Source organism: Gasterosteus aculeatus, chromosome 13 (genome assembly GCF_964276395.1).
Source record: "Gasterosteus aculeatus chromosome 13, fGasAcu3.hap1.1, whole genome shotgun sequence".
NCBI lineage: Eukaryota > Metazoa > Chordata > Actinopteri > Perciformes > Gasterosteidae > Gasterosteus > Gasterosteus aculeatus.
In genome coordinates this window covers 10,961,236-10,982,046 of record NC_135701.1, presented here as the reverse complement: position 1 = coordinate 10,982,046, position 20,811 = coordinate 10,961,236, and the positions used below count along the sequence as shown (strand labels likewise).

The window sequence follows — 20,811 nt, the reverse complement described above, 5'->3', positions numbered from 1 at the left end:
TCCATCTGGATGCCTGAGAGCAGTAAAAATGTCAGTGGTGAAAAATGACTTTGGATCAAGGTCTATTGGATCGTTATCTACCACAAAGGGTGGAGCAGCACTATGCAGTCAAACGCCAGTTGTTTACAACACGTAGAGACACACTTCCGTGTGTCATCCTGAATGGCAGTGGTTGTTTTAATGAACTCTGTAACGAAGCTCATTAACTCCTGTGTATGGTAAGATGTTTTATTAACAATCAAAAATGTAAAGACGTAAGTCAGAGGCCCTGAGTGCTCCTAGGAACGTCCTCCCACATGTCGGGCATGCGGCAGCGAGATGCTTACTTGTGCCGGAGATCAGTGTGGAACGTGATTATTGTCTGGGAGACATCATCTGTGGGGCAACGGAGCTCGAAGGAACAACGTGCGTGCGTTGGGATCATGATCAGACTGGCGAACACTTCACTTGAGCAGTACAAACATAAATTTGCAACAGCACTTTGAAATTTTGCCAGAGAATTTAGATGTTAACGCCAGAAAAAAAAATGTTCAGAATTGCTTGATAACTCCTCAAACATAAAACTCAAAAACGGAGGACGTAAAATGTCTTTGATATTGCTGCAGAGGGAAAACAATTGACAACAAAGCAATTTGATATGCGAGCAGACAAAATAAACGAGGGTCAAGTGAGAGGTCACGAGCCACATCCGACACATTAGCAGCCAAATGAGGAGGAAACTTAATGGAGGTCCTTTGGGTCAATGGCACTCAGTGTGTTTGTGCTTTTTCCTTTTTAATTCACAAAGTAAAATAAGTGAGCCTTGAAAGCATTCGGGGGTCACAGTTAAAAGACAATATTTATTAACAGTCACAAGATAAAAAATTATTTTCTGGCATAAATCAAGACCTCAAACATATCTACAAGCCACATATTTCTCCTTAAACCCGTCCTGAACACAAACCATCACGAGCGTAGGAACTGACATCCTTGAGAAAGACACAACAAATGCACATAAAGTGTCTAAATAGAAGTTGCACAGGTGCAGCTGGTGGAGGGTGTGACGTCTCACTCATTGAGCGTTTGGCTGATCTGCGGGCTCATAACAACCACCCAGTCAATCGTCTCCTCCAGGAAGCTCATGCTGTAGTGGGACGCTATGTTGCGAAACACTTTGATCTGCTCAGAGAAGCTCTTTTTAGAGGGAAAGGAGAGGGGGAAAGAAAACAGCCGTGAGAACAACGTTGAAAGCGAAGAATGACATGTTTTAATCACTAAATAAAAAATGACGTGCGGAATTTGAGAGTAGGAACCTTGATTGGAAACGTGAGGTGAAAGTCTCCGGCACATCTGCAGTACAGAGGCATGTTCGCCTCCTTCACTCCTTTACATTTTGTACACACCTAAAATCACAAAGGGTTTTATTCAGCAGGTTCAGCTAAATAATTAAGTGTTGTATAACAGATGTAGACCATTAATGAATTCCTCACTATCAACATTTTAAATGATTTTCTCTCCTTACTGTCCCCAATCCCCAAATCAGAATTTTCCCCTCACCAGGTCCTGCAGCGTGTAGCTCATCAGTTTCTTCTGCAGAGCCTCCACCAGAGCCGTCTCAATGCACTCAGTCTCATACTGCGCCTGGCAGTTGGAGCAGAACCACTGAGGCAAAACGGATCCATCCTGAGAAGAGGAAATAACAGTTCATCCACCTGGAATAACGAGTAAAAACGGCGTCGAATGCAACGTCAGCATGTCCCGATCCTCCGCTCACTTGTGCCACAGATGGGTCCTTGCAGAGGTCAAGGTCACGACAGAAATTGCATTGGTGGCAGATGACCTCAGGCAGGACGTAGGAGCTGCAGGGGTCACTGAACTGGGCTTCCCCCGAAAACTCTCCGACGTCCACCAGACGCAGGAGGTCCCTCTTCAGCTTGTTCACCTGGTTCACTATGTTGGAATCAAGTGAAAGGACCTGCACAGCAAAACGATGGAATTGCCGGACAATGAGAGGAAAATCATGACTTTGTGCGATACGTGAAAAGAGCTTTGTAAGCTGCAGTACTCTGACGTACCTGGCAGACATATTTGATAAACTCCAGAGCTGGGTTGTTGAGTGGCAGGTGGGATCCGGGAAGGACAGGGAACATCTCGGAGGCCTGGTTGACATTCCTGGTGCCAGTCACCTTCTTCTGGATTTTTTGTGTGATGGTGAAAAAGTTCTGTGTCAGCTCGTCGGACACATATTCCTGGGAGAAGGAAATCATTCCTGCGGAGGAAGGAAAAAAAGAAAGAAATCTGAGCGATCAATGGATATAAATACAATTAAAAGCTTCCCATCATACGTGCAGAGAAACGTAAAGGAACTTTTTAATAACTGAGGCTTCTTACCAGGAAGCGCACTCAAATCCCCAACGGCCTGCTGGGAAGCCTGGCTGCCGCCACGTCTCTTGACTGGCGTCGCTCCAGGAGCGTTCCGCCTCAGCTCCTCTTTCATGCTGTGATAGACCGCTGCAATGTAGGCTGGCGTGGAAAGTTTGTGGTTAAGAATTAGTAGAAAGAGCCAGAAAGTCCAAACAAATCAATGAGTAGTAGGTTTATCTTTTACCAGAGACAATCATGAGGAAGTATTTCTGGCAGGAGGCAGTTTGGGGCAGATACTGCATGATGTTCCAGTTGCTCTCAATCAGCTCCTCCACCTCATCCCTATCACCATCATCTTCCTCAGCCTCTGCTCCCTCATCATCCTCATCATCACTGCCCTCATCTCCCTCCCCGGCGCTCTGTTTCTTCTGTTTGGCTCCTACCTGGAGAGACAAAGAAAACACGGAGGAATGAGTTTGTGTTCTGCTTCTTTAGTGAGTGCTAATATGTTGTAAGGGAGAAGTTGCAGTTGGACCGACCTCTCCAGACACGATGCTGGAGGGCAGTTTGCCCTTCACGCCGCCGTAGTTGGACGGATCCATCCACAGCAGGAACTCCCAGCAGCGGGAGAAGGAGATGGACAGCGAGTGGAAGATTTCCCTGGAGTGGATGCTGGAAGAGAAACAGGCCATGATTACAGGATTATTAGCAATATTGGCTAGACATGGCAATATTTTGGTAACTAAAATTACCATACATAATGTCTATTGTTACAATATTGATTAGATTTAGTCATTTTAATCAATCCGATTGCATTAATGATTGACAGTTTTCACAATGCGGAGATCTATACATAAACTCTCTCCAGACGTGCAAAGAGTAACAGTCCAACCTGTTTGTGATGTATTCCACATAGCCGATGGCATCATCTATCCTGCGTTTCTTAGTGCACAGCATGATCCTGTTGAAGTTTCCATACACCACAGTGGAGCCGAGACGTTTGAACTCTGAAACCAACCTGACAGCAGAAAGAGAGAGGGATTAATAAAAGGATGACATTGATGGCGTTATATTTATATTAATAGTTGTAAACGCATCAAAGCAGCATAAAAAGAGAATCCAATTGCAAAACCAAAACGCTCTCCTATACATTTGTTTGCTGATACATTACACATGAGATTTGCCATTATAATATACAAAACATTTTTTTGTGGACTCACTGTAGAAACACCTTCTTCATCATATTGTGCAAGGTGCGGTGCAGCGCGGGGTCATAGAGCAGAGAGCTGGGGGAGCGCAGCCAGCGGTAGAAGTGCATCACCTGGTTGTCCGCGTACACGTTGTGGTACTGCGTGATCTCTCTGACCCAGCCAACCACCATGCTCTTCAAGATCCTGCTCGCGGAGCACAGGGGGGATTAAAACATCACTTCGCTTCCTTTCCATTCCTGTGTTGTTCGACCATATGCACATGGGTTTAAATAGCAAAACACACAGAACAGATGTTTACACACCTGAAGGTGTTGGAGCAGAGAGCAGTTTCATCATAGCTAGCGAGAGCGCTGGCGCCCTGGTTGCCCGACATCATTTCCTCCAGCGAGGCCTGCTGGATCACATCAAAACTGACACCCAGGCTGGCTCCTCCCTCCATGTCATTGACATGTTGTGATTGGAGGATGGTGTTAACTGCCAGGCTCTGCAGGTCCAACTCCACACACACTGAAAGAAATGGAAAACATGAAGACAGAGAAATACGCTTCATAGGACGTGCAGTTGCTCTGTAATTGTTCGCGCCTTCTTGGATGCAGATTAAGTGTGTTCCTTGTGTGTGAGCACCTGTGGAATAGCATCCTTGAGAATTGATCTCCACAGAGCCCCGGTCGTCGCTTTCCATGACCAGTCGGCTGTCGTCGGCCTCTTTTCCTCCCAGGTCGGGCCTGGCTGTGGGCGAAAGCCACATCAGATGGTTGTGTTTCCGTAGATGTCTCGCCAGGAACAAGTCTGAGCCGAAGATGGACACGTCCTGAGGCAAGTTCCCCACAGGTAAGTGGTAATACCTGAGAATAAAAAAAATAAATAAAAAAAATTGAAATTACAAACTCAGAACAGACTTTATGAGAGACTACAGCAACAAAGGCAGCATGCCGAGGCGTCGGTAGAGAACATGAAGGGGCAGTCTTGTACCTGGCCATGTCGAAAGCCTGAGACAAGCAGCTGTCCAGGTTGAGGTAGTGGCGGATCATGCGCCGGGCACCGTGGCGTTGCCAGTCCAGCACATTATAGCTGATCTCATCGACCACGTGTACCGGAACGACCGGGAACTCTTCGAGCACCGGCATCGCCGCTGCCAGGCGCCGCAGGTCCCAGTTGGACTGCACGGCGATGAGGGTGGGGCCACGGCGCTCGTCCTGTCAACGGACGCTTGGTTATATGAACTGAATGAGCAGTATTGGTGAATGTAACAATTAGAAGGTAACTACGTATATTAGCAGCTACAGTGGGTTTTACCTTGTAGTTTAGCAGTATGCGTTGAAGTGCGCGGTTAATGGCCTTTGCGTCGTTTTCAGCCCGGACCTCAAAGTTGTGTTTCTCTGGAGGCAGGAGGTCTTCGCTCGTCTTCTCCAGGAGAGCAGTGCGCTCCGCTGTGTAGAGGTTAGTCAGGTTGGGCATCTGGTTGCTTCTCACCTTAGGAGATGAAATAAAGACCGAGCTTAAGGATTGTTCTCTGCCAGCTGGAAGGAGACATTGATCGATATGCCTTATTTGCCTTATTTGTCTAAACTAAACAGCAAGAACAATCTACTATCAAGCTTTCAGTAGAGCGGCCGTGCACTTGTTGGCGCTGGTGGGATCGGACACGATGATCGTGGAAGAACTGAAGAAACAAAGTACTTACTGTGTCCAGGACAAAGATGCTGGCTTTGCGCTGAGAGGGGATGAACAGGCCAAACAGAGCCTTGTGACTCTGACTGTGATGATACAGGTAGATGTGGCGAACACTCCCTGAGAAGAGAGAGGAAGCATTGCACTGCCATGTTTAGGGTTTTACAGATTACAAGAGGACATGAGCAGGATCACATGATATCAGGGCAAATATGAGGTAAATGGTAAATAAAAAAAACAATTAACTAATTCTGACATCCTTTCAAAATGACCAGCGTGCCAGGGGGGTCTCACCAGGTTCCAAGTAGCTGAACTGGGCTAGAGACCTCATCTCCAGATGCTCCAGGTCAAACGTGTCAGCCTCCCTGCCAGCCAGATCCCTCACAACGTGTTTATTGATCATACACACGCATCCGAGTCGCACCAGTGCACGAAACAGCAACGGGACCTGAAATGAGATCGAGGCATCCTGTTTACCTGCGTAAACACACACACACACCTATATAAATGAGTATATATATATATATATATATATATATATATATATATACACACACACACACACACACACACGCACCTGTGTTTCATAGACTCCTTCAATGTCCGGGGCAGACAGGTCAGCGTTGATCTCGTTGATGTGCTCCTGGTACATGTCTTCTGGTACACAGTACTCATAAAGGTAGTACACAATGTTGGAGCGAGGCAGCATGCGGTTCACCTGAGGACAAAAAAGGGGATTTTTGTCAGCATATTGGTAAAAAAGGCAGCGCATTTAAAAAAACGTTTTTACAGCATTTCTTAATGCTTGCCTTTTTGTATGTGGCTCCCTCCTCCTGTTTTGGGACTTTCTGATTGACATAGAAGACCCGAGGAATGTTGAGCTTCATGCAATGGAGGTCATTTCCAATCACAGCCCACAACTTGTACAGACCAGGGTGACTAGTCTCTGCAATCTGAGGGACGTGAGAGAAGATTAGGGGATGGTCTTTGGATTTTGGTCATTTTCAAACCGAACGAGAATGGGATGACTTCACCTAACCTGCACAATTTGCCAGGGCATGTCCAGGATGCTGCGGGCTGTTCTGCGGAGGAAGCTGCCCAGGCCGGTGGTGGGGCCGTCTCGGATCACTCCTCCACCTACAGTTTGAGCTTGCCCATCCAGCAGCCTCCTCCTCTTCTTTCTCTCCTTCCTCTGTCTCAGCTGCAGCTCCCACTTCTTTTTGTGGTAACGCAGCCACACTAGCCTCTCCTCCTGTATACACACCCAATCCTTTCCATTAAAGATCTGTAATATAACTGATAGTACAACGACAAATATTCTCACTACATATTCACAAGGACCTGTGTCTTTCCCAAAGTTGGGGGCGGCCCCAGGATCTCTCTCCAGGACTGAGTGAGCTCGACGTCCTGAGACTCCACCTGGCTGTCCTCTCCCTGAGAAGCCCGCTTCCGCTTGGTGGTGATGAGGATGGCTGGCTGCAGAGGCCTGGCCGGCATCCCAAAGTCCTCTATGTCCGCAGCGTGGCCTGCTCCAAGAGGCTGATGGGCCACCTGAGAGAGAAGAGTAAAATATCAAATGAAATAACTGTATGGAAGGGCAGCAGCGTGGGCTTACGCCTCTAACCGGAGGGACCTCAACTCGCCACACATCTGCACATCTCTCGAGGACTTTGTTGAGAGTTTGAAACAACATTTTGCTGTGAGGTGAACAAACCTGTCTCTTGCCCTCGCTGGTGAACAGCTCACTGATTTTCTTCTGCTTGTAGATGTCATTTTTCTCCAGGAGTTTCTTGTGAAGCCAGTCCGGGTGCCTCACTCTGGGCACCGGATTCTTCACCTGATAAACAGAATCAATTCAAATACGATCGATACATCGGCCAACGACAGACTGTGAGATCAATTAAATGTAATAGATTTTTACCTGTTGAAGAGCTGCAGGGATGGTGATGATTTTCTGGATGGCACTCCCCAACCGCTCTATGTAATAACCCCAATCAAGAATCTGAAAAGGCCAAACCAACACACATTTGAATGTCACACAGAAAACTAATAGTGAATTCAAGTGCATTAAATGTTTGTTTACAAACTCACAGAGCGGATGTCCAAGTCGTGCAGGCTGGGCATTTTCAACCACTTACGGAGAAAATGTTTTGTCACACTGGGCTCAGCCTGGAAAATGGCGAGCGGAATGGCTCTGATGGAGGAAGACAAATCAATCGGTCTGAAGTGCTTTTTTCTTGTGGTATCACAAAGTGCTTGTTCACCACAAGCGCTTACCATCTGACAATTTATTTAATCCTGCCAACATCAGAAAATCTAATTCCATGTGAATGAAAATCTATCTTCCTCGTCATGTTGCCACTGGCATTACAGGGACACTTGAGGTTATTCATTAATTGATAACATGTACGTTTCCAAATATAATAATTAGGTCCAATCGTCCAATTTTAAGGATAAATAAATCATTTAAAAATGAGACAACCAACAACTGCTCACATCTGGAATCTGTCTCGCCTTAAGCCGGTTTGCCTTTTATTTCAAAGAGATACTGTCCCACCTTTCTGTGACGGGCGAACCCTCGGGTTTCCGAGAGATGACGTAGCGACAGCTCAGCCCAGCGTCTTTCACCATTTGGTCTCCCAGGAACTCAGCCAGTCTCTTAGCTGTGCTGATGGACAAGGACTTCTGCTCCCCGTAGTCCTCCAGCTTTCTGGACATTGAGCGATTCTCTGAAATCAGCTCAAACAGCTCCGTGTCTGGCATGTTGGCGGCCTGCAAAACCAAATAAATCAGACCATGCTTTTCTCTGCATACGATACGTTATTCTCAAATATTTACTGGACCAAACCACAATGTGAATATGTTCCATAAGTAGAATGGTATTTCATACATTTTGATAACAGATTCTTACCTTGCTGTACAGAACGTCCAACCAGTAGTCAGCCACTTTGGCCACGGAGGCGTACACCTCCTCCAGAGTGGTTCCTTTGAGGAAAGCCTCAAAAACTGACGACTGGAAGATCTTAATGAGCTGGAGCTCCCCCCTCCTCTTCACTTCAAAACCTTTCAACTCAGCCAGAGAGCCGTCCTCGTTAAACACAGCGTACCTAAAACCAGCGGCGCAGAATTAAATCACAGCCAATGAACATTCTGAAATGAACCTTTTCCTCTTACCAACGTTGGTAAAAAGAAATGCATCAGAGCAACCAGGGAAATGCTACATTGAAACACAGATGAACACAATGTCCTAGAGCGGTACCTTTTCTTCAGCTTCTTCCCTTCCTCCTTTGAGGCCGGCAGGATCATGGCGAGGTACGGTCCGTCCACCTCAAAGAAGATGCTGTTCTCCGACCGGATGTTGTAACTGAGGGACGCCGGGTCCACGAGCTCGTGGTATTGATCGTTGGTGAATCCCTCCTTCACCAAAATGTTCAGCATGGCCCCTGGGTAAGAGATGGTCACTTTGGGCTTCTTGTCATTGTTGGTTTTCACCACAAAGTTCTCCGGGAAGGTGTTGGGCAGGACACACCAGATACCATCTGTGTCCAACTCGAGGGGCCTCCTGAGCAATAGAAGGGACAGATGTGATGAACGCAAAATGCAAAAAGCGTCGGTTTTTTACATACACACATTAGAAAGCTTGCCGAGGTCCAACGCTTTGTCAAGCAATGGCACGCTGCTCGGAGCAAAGTCATGCAACCCTAATATTACCCGCAACAGACAGCTGTCAGCTACTAAAGTGAGCCTAAATGTTGATCTGTTGAATCTGCTGATTAAATGTTTATTAAGCAAGGTGGTGGATCCCTTCCAGCTCCATTTTTCCTCAGTCGGAGCCGACTTCTCATTGACCCAAAGAGATCATTTCTATGACGAGGTATCTCATCATCGATGAGAGACTCACCCGATTTGTTCGATGAGCTCTCTGGCCTGAGTGATGATGTTGGCTCCAGTATAGCACACAATGCCAGCCATCTCCATGGAGTACCACCGCGCCCTGATGGAAACACAAATGCAGCACAGACGTAAGAGCTCACGTAGTGCAAGGGAGAAAATGTTGGATGATTGGGTTGTTTAAAGCTCTGGTGGACTCCTACCCTTTCCTCATGACGTAGCCGTAAAAAGAGTTTAGAATACATTTGTGAGCCAGCTGCAGAGAGTCGTACAGGATCTCCATGTTTCTGCAGCGCTTCATCTCAGCAGCGTCTCCGCTGTCCTGAGCAGCGGACAGTTTCTTCTTCCACACCTGGAGCGAAAAGTAGCGAGTAGTTAAACGCAAGCAACGTCAACGGGCAAGAAGAAGTTCACAGAGTGCAACTAAATGTGTGTCAGTGTTTAACTGAGCTGTGAAAAAACCACAACATTTGGAACAAACAGGAATATGTAATGAATTTCAGATAGCATACAACATGGAGATGATTGTCATTTCATTCAAATGTAAATTCACAAACGTACCTTGTGAAGTCCTTTGAATTCATAACGTCGATCTCTGAAAGCTCTCACAGTGTCGACGTAGAAGGAATTTTCTCTCTGACAGATGGTGGTGACTCGCTGCTCCCGCTTGGTGACGTGGGTCTTCTTATACGCCCTCTTACAGTAGTCTGAGACCAAGTCAAAACGGGTCAAGCAATGGTTTGGAAACCAGTAACTTAGAGCTCTTATAGACCAAAAGAAAGGAAAAAAAAGAAAGGAGGTACCTGCCAGGCGTTTCTTCTCGTGTTTGGCCTGCTCCTCCCTGTTCAGAGTGTGGAAGGCCCGAGGTGGACCGTTGGGGAAGAACGGCGGGAACTTCTCAGACTCCAGTTGCTGCTGGATGCGGTGGAACTCGCTGCGGCTGGCGGGCACTGCAGGCAAAGGGAACGCTGCAGATTTATTTTACTGTAATCAACCCCACAAGAAGAGATCAGAAGCACCGTCGGCTGGGTTTGAGTCCTTTAGCTTCCCGGTATAATAACTTACTAATTTCTCCTCTCCACTGCCAGGCCATCCTCCTCTGGCAGGAGGCTCCGGGTTTGTTAAAGTCACACGCAGCACAAGTGGCTTCATCAACCATCGCGGACGGCTGCAAAAGTAGAAGTATTGAATTCCATGCTTTTCAATATTTTTCATCCAGAGGATCTTTCCTTTGCGTTTACCTGCAGGCGGTTGGTGAGGATGATATTGGGGTACATTGCCCCAACGTCCAGATGGTAGATAAGGGGGCATTCAATCCTGTTTGGGACCTCCTTCAGGGAAGTCAGCTTATTTTTAATCTCCTCACACACCTGGGAAAGAAAACTATATTTTAGAATTTCAAAACAAAAGGCCAAATTGGAGAAAGTTTGCAAAAATTGTTTGTAAAACATTAAAAAAATGTTAAGTCAACATACCTCATTAAAGTTAGTGACTTGATCCAACGGTATTTTCTCCTCTTCCTCGATGGCATGGCGCATCGTCTTCTCCACTCTTTGCAGCAAGAAGTCAAATGCAGCTGGGTTCTGTGGACACATGAGACCAAACTGTCAAAAACAGCAGACAGCGCAGTGACGCACCAGCTGTGAGTTGGACTGAGACGCACCATCTTGAAACGGCAGGGGATGTCACTGCGAAACACTCCCGACTCCAGCGCCTCCACGTGACCGCCCACGTAGGTCTCGGAGTCCATGACGTGGCCGTCGTCTGTCAGTTTGTTAAAAACCTGCTCCTGCTTGTTTGGGAAGATGATGTTTGCGTGGAAGGCCTGCACCATGAGCAGCGCTTCGCAAAGAGTCCCAGAACCTTTACGCAGCACCTGGAAGAAATACATGATTATTTATTTAAAAAGGCACTATAAATATATGTATATACACACACATGTAAACACACAAAACAAACCTCATCCGGGTCCATGGGAATGATGGTGCACAGAGCGAAGATGAAGGGGTGAACATATTTCATGTACAGGTAATAAGTGGCCACGGCATCGGACACAGAGTAGGTAGCTAAAGTCTGACAGAAGAGGAGAGAGGGAAAAAGTAAACAAACAAACACTCGAGTTGTTCATTTCCCGAGCTGCCCCGTTAGCTGAATTCGTGTACCTGTGGCTCTTCAGTGGCCATGCGGCACATCTCCTCCGGGTCCAGCTCCACCGGGTCGTAGCCCAATTTGGCCTTTGCCGCCGCCTTCAAGTTATGACTCCCCACAGGCAGATAGCTGTCTCTCTTCACCCACCTGACAACACGTTGCAGTCGGTGTGACGTATATTGAAATGAATCCCTGTGTTTACGTTTAAGATACATGTCATTTGAATGGAGTCAGAGGGGCTCACACCTTAAGCAGTCCATGTGGATGGCCTGGCTGGACTTGTACTCCCCCTGGTTGTCCTTCTGGAAACCGATCTCCCTGTACATGGTGCGTCCATGCAGCGCGGCCCGCGTCTCTATGAAAGGCCTTGAAAGAGTGGAAACAAAGTGAGAGAGGTATCAACGAACACGAGGGTATTTAAATCGTTTCACAGAAACAGGAAATGACGGCTCACCAGTCAAAGAAGTCTCCGTTGTAGGTCACAAAGATGTTTGGCTTGGTTTCTTGAACGTGATCAAACCACCTCTGAATGAGAGCCGCCTGTGGCCGAAATCAGGTCACATGTTATTCCGCTGCCGCAACCAGAGTCACATTCACACTGAACAAAGTGCCACACTTTTGTTTTTACTCGAAAAAAGATTTACGTTTTTTTTTTTTTACTATTCACTCTAAAAACTTAATTCTCTAATTTCCACTTTTCCATATGTGGCTGATTAAACAGCCTCATTATAAACTGGGCCCATGGCTGGTCACACAGATTTAAAGTTGATGATGGCACTCTAGTTTATGCACCTCGTCATCCTCGTTGAAGACTGTGAAAGGCCCTTCATATTCAGGTTTGGGAGTGAATTCAAAGTCTTCAATGTTCTCAGAGACGATCTCTCTGTTGGTGATCAGAAACCCCTTTAAAAAGCCAAACACAAAGTCAGCGAAACTTACACTGACGTTAAAAACAGAATAATATATAATCATAAATACAACCAACCTGTCCGTCAATCATGTACGAAATCATCATAATCTGATCGCTCTCTGCGTCCGGGAACTTCAGTGGAAGCTTTGTAGTCTCAATGTCAAAAGCCATAACAACAGGGTCCTAAAAAACACAAACAACAAAACCGTGCTCTACTGAAGTGGCTTAATTAAAAGGCAGATGTTGCAACATCATCATCATCATCCTCCTCCTCCTACCGGTCGCTCTACAAGATCGTCTCTCCGAACAATCTCCGGTGGGTAAGCGCTGCCTCTGTATCGGACATTGTACCAGTGGGCCTGAGAAATAAAGGACAGAGGAGATCAGAACGAGCCGGCGTACGTTCTGAAACGTCGCGGCGACAGGACTCCGTCTTCACCACGTGGATCTTGAGGTCGATGGACAGCCGCACGTGATAGGGCACGTCGTGCTCCCTCATGTCCACTATGTTGTCCAGCTGGTCTGAAATACTCCTCGACGTCCCGTCTTCATCGGCTGAGGTCACGTTGCCTCCTGCTAAGGCGCTGTGAAAAGAAAATCCCCACCTGGTGTCAGCAGATCAATTACAAAGAGGGAAGAACCGTGGATTAGAAGCTTGCGGGGGGGGGCGACGGTACCTCGAGAGCATCGATGTGTAGGAGTCATTGGACTGCTCCCGCTCTCTGTTCTTGCGCACTGCTGGATTGATCTCACGCTTGACCTTGAGGAGGTCGTCCAAGGTGCTGAATGACAGCTTGATGTAGCTTCTCTTCAGGCCGACTAAATGATTGGGCTGGGGAGAACAGGCCGGCACATGAGTTCCTTCTTTTGTCATGTGAACCGCTTTAATAACGGTAAAGGACCGTAAAAACAAAAGTCTCACCAGGTCTAGGTCCTCTTTTGAGAGAACTTCAAGCTTTGCCACCTTGCCGTGAAACTTTCTCGAAAAGTATGAGATGACTTCTCTCTCACAGTTCTGGAAGTAAAGTTGTGTTTAATGAAAACGTTGTTGTAAGATGATTTAATGGCAGAAGAACCAAGTGACAAACGGTGTCTGACCTTTTTTGTAGCGATGTAAAAATACGGCTTGAATGGAAGGGCCACCTGCAGACAGACACACATTAAGAGAGATTTTAAACGCAAAAGGCACATTTGATTGTCCCGTTATCATATTATTACAAAACAATTGCCGCCCCAGCACACCTTAAACCTGCTTCCATCTTCCTGTATGAAGTAATAGTCCACAGCGCTGATCATCCTCTTGTCATCGTCCAGGATCTCAGCCTAAAAGTAGATAAGTGTCTCAATTAATACCAGACATTCAGGGGGGGGCAGAGTGTCACTGAGGACACACTCACAGGATGCATGTTGATCAGCCAGCCCGTTTTCTCCCCCGGCTCCTTCATCCTGTCGAAGCCGAAGCGGGCGTCCATCTCGTCGGTGAACTGGCAGCGCTCCAGCCGCTTGAGGGCCGACATCGCGGCTCCATCGTCCCTGGTTCACACACACACACACACACACACACACACACACACACACACACACACACACACACACACACACACACACACACACACACACAGACATGACAGCTAACGTGACATCACGTTACACACCAGGTCCATCGTGTCGTATACTAGTTATGAAGCATCTAAGTTACGTTATTTGTCAGAGAAAGGGTGGGTCGACTCACTGGTTCTCATGGTCCCCTCCGCTTTGTCCCCGCTGCGCCCGGTACCGTCCGCTGTTTTGTAGAACCATCTTCTATCGAGGTCCGCGACACGAAGGAATAAGCCAAAGTCCCGACACGTTTGTCCGAGTCCTTCGGCAAAACCGCATTTGACCCGCTGTCGCGGTTATTTCGCAGCTTTGCGCTCCGGTTTTTCCTCAGTGACGCTGCGCGTGTTTTCTTAATTTGGCGCGTTGTGGAAGTTGCCGCGAGAGCAGCGCAGAGAAGACGATCAGAGATCGTCTGTGAGGACGCGGATCGCTCGGACGGGAATCACGGCTTCGGTTGTGCAACGTGAAGCCTCGCGGGCTTCAAACCGTGGACGACTTTGCTGGACGATCTTTTATCGATGCGCATTGAATCCCTTCAAACGTATCGGCCGCCGTCTTCTCTTTGCACACGTAACAGTCCCCGGTCGTGCCGTCCGGCCATGTTTCTCTCAACCCGCCGAGACGCCCCTCGCATAGACGATCTTCGCGGGGACCCGCGCGCTTGAAGCCCCTCCCCGCGCACGTTTACCCCGCCAGCGAGGAGGAGGAAGGAGGCGGCGATGTGCAGCGTGGGGAGGCTGGCGGAGAGGTAGGTGGCAGCGACGTTTCCGGCTGCTGTCACGACATTTTATTTAATCGTCGCGGCTCGCTTTGAGATAAGTCGGGGAAATAATTAGACATTGGCGGTTAAATCTGAATAACTCAAGAGTTAAACGGTTCGGCTGTCAGCTAACTCGTTAGCCTGGTTTGTATTGCAACAACAACAACAACAACAACAACAACCCCACCAACTGGAGGGCTGCCCGTTATCTGTGGCGGTGAGAGTGATTCAACGATGCTTGTGCAACTGAATACCATTATTAAAATATAGCTTACATAATTTAAACCCCATTTTTATGTTATTGACACGAGTTGATTTAATCTTTGATTTTAAAGAGCTTGTGGATTTTCTTTTCTTGTAAAGAATGCTGAAAGAAAGTGGATGCCGGTTTTCAGAAAGCACCAGTAGCTGGTATGTGTACAGGCCTAAATTTAGTCTGTGACATTCTGTGTACATTCACCGGCCACGCCGACCTAAACCTACCAGCACATGGAAGTGCCCACACTACCTTTCCCTTCTTCTTTCATTTAAATCATCAGCGCTGTGAGAAATAATAACTTCTAAAAGAAACTCAGAGGGGATTTAGTGTTTAGATAGAAGTATTTACTTTTAAAAAAGGCATATGAAATGAAAACGTGTTGATGCAGCGAGAACACGAAGAGATGTTTTTGAATATTATGGCCCTTTTGAATGGCTGAGCCTTTTTCTTTGTTTCTGTCAGTCAAAGTGGCCCCAGGGGACAAATGGCTCCTTGTCTCTGCAGCGAATGACCATTCACTTCATATTTATATACGTTTGGTTTTTATTTGTAATGCAGAATCAAGCTGTGATATCTGTTTCGTATCTGTTTCACACAGACATTACTATTTTCCATAATTTGTATTTATTAATTTGTGGGACTTCAGATGCTCATTAGCACTGTGTGTGTGTGTGTGTGTGTGTGTGTGTGTGTTGACCTTTACCCCATATGAAACAGCCACACTTTTTCTCACTGCAGCTGTTGCAGACGGGCTGATTACTGTAAACTGACGGGCAAAGCTAGCTAGCCAGACCCTACTTGTTTAACTATAAACCTAGTGGTCTTCATTTCAATCTCTTGTTGTTGAAGTTGAATATAACCCAGAGTTCTTATGTGACATTACCCAGCATGCCATGACCTCGGATCACCTTGAAATAAATGTCTTTAATCTAGAGTAGAATACACAGCCTATCTCTAGGAGTCACTTTTGAGGTCCAATGTTTGTTTTAGGCTGACATTGATATTTGAGAATTAATAATACACGCAACTTTACACGTTTTTCCACATAGTTATAATAAACAATCTGTTTTGATAAGGATCTCTTGAAAGTGGATGTTGACATTTTCCTCCATAGTGGACAATGTATGCACTGCTGTCACTGCTATATAATATTGTAATATAGTATGTATTATATTTTTCAGTCAACATTTACTTTTTATGTTCCCGAACCATTTTGGGGAAAAGTGTTCTCCCATGATGATCTCTTTAAGTTGTCTAACTAACGTGATGAAATGTAGATTTTACTGTAATCTCTCGTATGACACATAATATCCTCTGTCATCTCGTTGCAGTCTCAGTCTGTGAATGTTCCATTTGGCAGCTTTGGGATTAATCCTATGGATATTGTTGCTACTGTGGAGGATTAATACCAAGACGGCAACGATGCCCGTGACTATAAAGGACTCTCCGCCTGGCTGCGGCCCACCTGCGGCCGAGGACGACGTGCCTTCTGCACGATCCCCTCATCCAGGCGAACATTCCCCGTCGACGGTTCCTGCTCCCCCCACACGCCTCGAGGGCGACGGCCCTCAGGCCTCCGCGGGTCTTGAAGTTAAAACCGTGGACGGCACTGAGGCTCTGCAGGCATCCTCTGGGATAAATGCCGAAGAGCCATCATTGCAGATGAACACCCAGAAACCTTCCAAAACCAGGGCGCCGATGCTGAGCTCAAAGCTTGGGGCAAGGGAACGCCTCAAGTTCATTCTCGGAGCATCGGAGGACAACTCTTCAGACGAGGAACTCCTGGTGGCTAAACCTCCGAGCGGTGCGTCTCAGCCGGCCTCCTGCGGCCCCAGAGAGGCCGGCTCCTCGGGGATGAAGTAAGTCTGTATGGAATTGATTTAAGGTCGGCTGTCTAGGTTCAGGGCACGTTTTTATTGCCTTGTATGGAAGTTGTTGCTGCACGTTTCTTCAGAGGGTCTAACGTGAAGTGGGTTGTTTTGTTGCCGATGATTCATTCTCTTCAAAATATGTGGGTCAAACACGTGGCCACGTTAGTGACGTGTCCTTACGTTCCTCCTCGCTCTGTCCCCGCACGCTGTGTCTTATCACCTGACCGGGTGGGGTTGACCTGCGCTGTTGTTGCATACCAACCCCCCCCCCCCCCGGCTCTATTATTGGAACCAGAGTCTGCAGCAAACGACTTTGAAAACTGTCTTGTGAGCACTATGTCACAACTCGGCAAACAAATTACACTCGTGAAGTGTTTTAGGGTTATTTCCAGACCCGGCGGTGGTGTATGATGTGGATCTTATCAAAGAGGTTGTGCAGTGGGAAGCTATGTGTGCCAGCAGGACTTATGGGGAGCAGCAAGGTAAGAACCTTCCAATCTTATGATGCAGGAGAAGATGCACTTGTGAAAAATGTTTAACGGAAAACAAATCTTTTTACACACGTGTGTACAAAGGGTTCAGCCTTTTCATGTACAAATACTTTGGCTTTAGATGTTGCTTGCATGTTATATGGTTCCTTTTTCAGAAGAAGTAGAAGCAAAATGTTTGCCCCGGTGTTGGTGTTTCCTCTTTGTATATTTAAAAGAAGGAGCCTGTGATTTGCCGCAGGGATCTGTAGATCATTGTGTTGCCAGCGTGGGAGGGGAGAGGGGAGGGAGCACATGAGAGGACACACTTTGTAGAGGTTCCTTTGTTTTTTTGTCTTAGATTTTAAGTCCCAGTTACAACACTAAAAAGGCTTTAAAGTACATTGTGTAATGGAGGAAAACAACTGCGAGGGTCCGAGCTTGTTCCCATGTCTCTGAAGGTATGTGCTATTTAAACCTTCCGCTCTGTGTAATTTGATACTTGTGCTGCGTGGTTTTCTATGTGCGTGTATCACATGCTTCATCTTACAGCTGCAGAAACAATGGAAACATGCTCAATTACTTCATACAAAGGTAGAACCTCAAAGACGTGTCTGTGAGCAGCGAGTATCGCTCCTATGCTCCTACTGTTATATAACTGAACAGAGCTGCTCTTGGCACACAAGTATACACAAGTAATAGAAGGAACTAGGAGGAAATAGAAGGGAAAAAAAGACATCCGACCATGTGTTTCCTCGATGAGGGAAGTGTAAAACAGACCACGATCTGGAAAGAAATAAGCCAACAAGACTATGTCATGTGTGTAAATAGATCTGTTGGTTCAGTAAAGTTTACTTAAACTTCTGCCTCCATCTTAAAGGATTAGACAGTGGATAAACACACTGCATGACACACAGCTCCAAAAGCTGATAGAAACTTGCTAGATAGCAGTGGAATCTCTATTTACTGACAAGTAAATAAGTATGTTTCTCCTTCATATACAAATCTGTGTATCGCTAACTGATGCAATGCAGGTATTTCTCAGTTATATCTCAACACGGGTCGCGGCTCGCGGTGTAAATGCAATGAGACTTTGGAATGAACAAGGTTGGAGCCAGCTAATTATCACAGTACGTAATATTATCTTCAGTCATTGAAAAACATGATAAACCGACATGTCAGTAAAACAGATGAGATGATTCACTTTGGTGAATAAAAATGTTGCGTGTGATTATTTTTATTGTGATTTGATTATTGCATTGACAGCCAGATAACAGTGGCACAATTTATTGGTCTTGGAGCCCGTGAGGAAACATTTGTAGACCAGAGTGTGAACTCTATTGATAATTATTATCGCTGACTATTATGCAAAGAAAACAAGCAATAGTCCTTTGTGATTATAGTCACCTGTTAAAAAAACAGTAAAGTCTGTTAAACATTTTTTACCGTGAGTTGCTTCCTGTTAAGAGTGTCATTTAGAAGATCAGCTTGAAAACGAATGGACCGGTCCACAGTCTCTGTGACTGTAGAGGAGAGAGAGTTGGGTTTGTGTGCTGTTTCAGTGCTGTTGCCGCTATATATTTTGTATTCATAATTATTTGTATCAACTTTTATCCAGAGCGGAATACACCAAGGTCATTTTGCTTTGCTGTGTAATGGAAGAGACAACTAACCATGAGCTCTCCGCTGTAGGCCTAGTATGTCTGGTCTTCACTTGGTGAAAAAAGGACATAACCACAGGAAGATGGATGTTCAGAGGGACTTCGCCGTGGCCTCTCCTGCGGAGTTTGTTACCCGATTTGGTGGCAACCGCGTCATCGAAAAAGTAAGAACGAAAATCCTGTGTTTTCTTTTTTGTATTATTCCTATTTTTAGATGCATGGTGACCCTTGCAACATGCATGTCTTTCGTAAGGCACAAGTGGTTTATGTTTCTCTTGCAGGTGTTGATTGCTAACAACGGTATAGCTGCAGTCAAATGTATGCGCTCGATTCGCCGCTGGTCCTACGAAATGTTTCGTAATGAAAGAACGATCCGTTTTGTGGTCATGGTCACCCCTGAAGACTTGAAAGCCAATGCAGGTCATTATGAACACGATACTTATTCGTATTATCCAGCAGAAGATATCTCCAGTTTCATATTATTGTATATTATTATTAGTTCATAATCCTATCATCATATGTGGCTTGTTTCCCTTATAGAATACATTAAAATGGCAGACCACTATGTGCCTGTTCCTGGTGGGCCCAACAACAACAACTACGCCAATGTAGAGCTGATAGTTGACATTGCCAAGAGAATCCCAGTGCAGGTACTTGTTTTTGTGTTATCTCTGGTCTGTAACCTCTGTTGACCTTTGACCTTGCCTACCTGCTTAATGACACGTGTGTATCACTATTAACAGGCTGTCTGGGCTGGTTGGGGTCACGCCTCAGAAAATCCCAAACTGCCTGAGCTGTTGGACAAAGCAGGAGTATTGTTCTTAGGTGAAAATCCATTTTGAAACCACAGAAAGTTTGCATATCAATCTGTGTCATATCTTATTTCTAACTGACTGCGTTGCTTTCAGGCCCCTCCAGTAAGGCCATGTGGGCTCTTGGGGATAAGGTGGCTTCTTCCATTGTGGCTCAGAGTGCTGACATTCCCACACTGCCGTGGAGCGGATCAGGTGACCATTTACCTCCTGCGCGGCATCACTCCACATGATGCAAAGTATCACAAACTCTACTCTGTTTGTCTACAGTGTTTTCATGTTTTCTGCATGTGTGTGTGGTCTTGCTGCAGGTCTGACAGTGGCTTGGGAAGAGGACGACCAGTTTCAGGGCAATATGATCAGTGTTCCTCCGGAAATCTACACAAAGGGCTGCGTTCGTGATGTAGATGATGGACTGGCGGTAAGCATGTCTGGACAAAGTCATCATAATATCTTAACATTTGCTTTTGTTTATCATTCCCTTTCACAGAACAATCTATTGGCTAAATTACATTTCATGTGGTGTTTCTTTGCAGTGGGCTGAGAAAATAGGTTATCCAGTCGTCATCAAGGCCTCTGAAGGTGGAGGTGGAAAGGGTATCCGCACAGTAGAAAATTATGAGGACTTTCCAAGCCTCTATAGACAGGTTTGCTCTGATTCATACCGCATTTTCACACACAGCTGTATGAGTAATTCTGACAGCTAAATTGATTTGCTATTTTGTGTGCAGGTGCAGACCGAGGTGCCCGGCTCGCCTATCTTCATCATGCAGCTGGCTCAGCATGCCAGACATCTCGAGGTTCAGATACTGGCGGATGAGTATGGGAACGCCATCTCTCTCTTTGGACGAGACTGCTCCATCCAGAGACGGCACCAGAAGATCATAGAGGAAGCTCCTGCCACCATAGCTTCTCCCTCAACATTCGAGCAAATGGAACAGGTTAGTTTTCTGCGTGTTTTCATTTCACAACGGCGTCGGGTTAAAACTTCTTCTGCCTCCTCCATCTTGCCCAGTATGCCGTGAGAATGGCCAAGATGGTAGGCTATGTGAGCGCTGGTACTGTGGAATATCTCTACTCTGAAGACGGAGGTTTCCATTTCCTGGAGCTAAATCCTCGCCTGCAGGTGGAACATCCATGTACAGAAATGATTGGAGATGTAAACCTGCCAGCCGCCCAGCTTCAGGTAAAAGATAACGATGAAGAAT

General features: G+C 46.3%; 2 protein-coding genes across 6 annotated transcripts in view; one reads left to right on the top strand and one right to left on the bottom strand.

The window, feature by feature from the left end:
- Nucleotides 1-819: 819 nt before the first annotated feature.
- On the bottom strand, nt 820-14,434 carry pole (polymerase (DNA directed), epsilon). Its single transcript, XM_040194746.2, has 48 exons — nt 13,907-14,434; nt 13,572-13,707; nt 13,417-13,497; nt 13,273-13,317; nt 13,097-13,189; nt 12,852-13,006; nt 12,614-12,758; nt 12,453-12,533; nt 12,250-12,357; nt 12,057-12,167; nt 11,719-11,804; nt 11,511-11,630; nt 11,279-11,411; nt 11,076-11,189; nt 10,780-10,992; nt 10,592-10,699; nt 10,358-10,486; nt 10,182-10,284; nt 9,920-10,066; nt 9,678-9,823; nt 9,320-9,468; nt 9,127-9,219; nt 8,485-8,787; nt 8,137-8,332; nt 7,783-7,997; nt 7,317-7,419; nt 7,147-7,227; nt 6,940-7,062; nt 6,567-6,776; nt 6,265-6,477; nt 6,035-6,178; nt 5,803-5,943; nt 5,520-5,673; nt 5,239-5,345; nt 4,851-5,027; nt 4,527-4,750; nt 4,179-4,399; nt 3,857-4,061; nt 3,564-3,737; nt 3,236-3,361; nt 2,883-3,015; nt 2,588-2,786; nt 2,371-2,502; nt 2,055-2,248; nt 1,754-1,954; nt 1,537-1,662; nt 1,293-1,382; nt 820-1,173 (listed from the first exon to the last, which is right to left on the bottom strand). The coding sequence occupies exons 1-48, from the start codon at nt 13,972-13,974 to the stop codon at nt 1,048-1,050; spliced, it is 6,882 nt and encodes a 2,293-aa protein (XP_040050680.2). The 5' UTR covers nt 13,975-14,434; the 3' UTR covers nt 820-1,047.
- Nucleotides 14,390-20,811, top strand: part of acacb (acetyl-CoA carboxylase beta) — an 18,955-nt gene continuing 12,533 nt past the window's right edge. For 2 of the 5 annotated variants that reach the window (XM_078086707.1, XM_078086708.1), the window contains exons 1-11: nt 14,390-14,521; nt 16,124-16,651; nt 18,823-18,955; nt 19,073-19,211; nt 19,332-19,441; nt 19,535-19,616; nt 19,700-19,798; nt 19,915-20,024; nt 20,140-20,250; nt 20,335-20,544; nt 20,619-20,789. In XM_078086707.1, the coding sequence (XP_077942833.1) occupies nt 16,137-16,651; nt 18,823-18,955; nt 19,073-19,211; nt 19,332-19,441; nt 19,535-19,616; nt 19,700-19,798; nt 19,915-20,024; nt 20,140-20,250; nt 20,335-20,544; nt 20,619-20,789 (1,680 nt within the window). In that variant the 5' untranslated portion in view covers nt 14,390-14,521; nt 16,124-16,136. Of the gene's footprint in view, nt 14,751-16,123; nt 17,146-17,491; nt 17,592-18,822; nt 18,956-19,072; nt 19,212-19,331; nt 19,442-19,534; nt 19,617-19,699; nt 19,799-19,914; nt 20,025-20,139; nt 20,251-20,334; nt 20,545-20,618; nt 20,790-20,811 lie in introns of those variants that run through there. The other 3 variants (XM_040194739.2, XM_078086710.1, XM_078086709.1) reach the window with 3 other exon arrangements.

What these genes read in the sequence shown, in the direction of transcription:
- pole (XM_040194746.2), bottom strand. Translation starts at nt 13,974, where the DNA reads ATGGTTCTACAAAACAGCGGACGGTACCGGGCGCAGCGGGGACAAAGC. An exon ending in GGTTCGCCCGTCACAGAAAG is followed by an intron (nt 7,420 to 7,782) that starts GTGGGACAGTAT and finishes TTCCTCCATCAG; the next exon opens with AGCCATTCCGCTCGCCATTT. An exon ending in AAGGAGTCTATGAAACACAG is followed by an intron (nt 5,674 to 5,802) that starts GTGCGTGTGTGT and finishes ATCTCATTTCAG; the next exon opens with GTCCCGTTGCTGTTTCGTGC.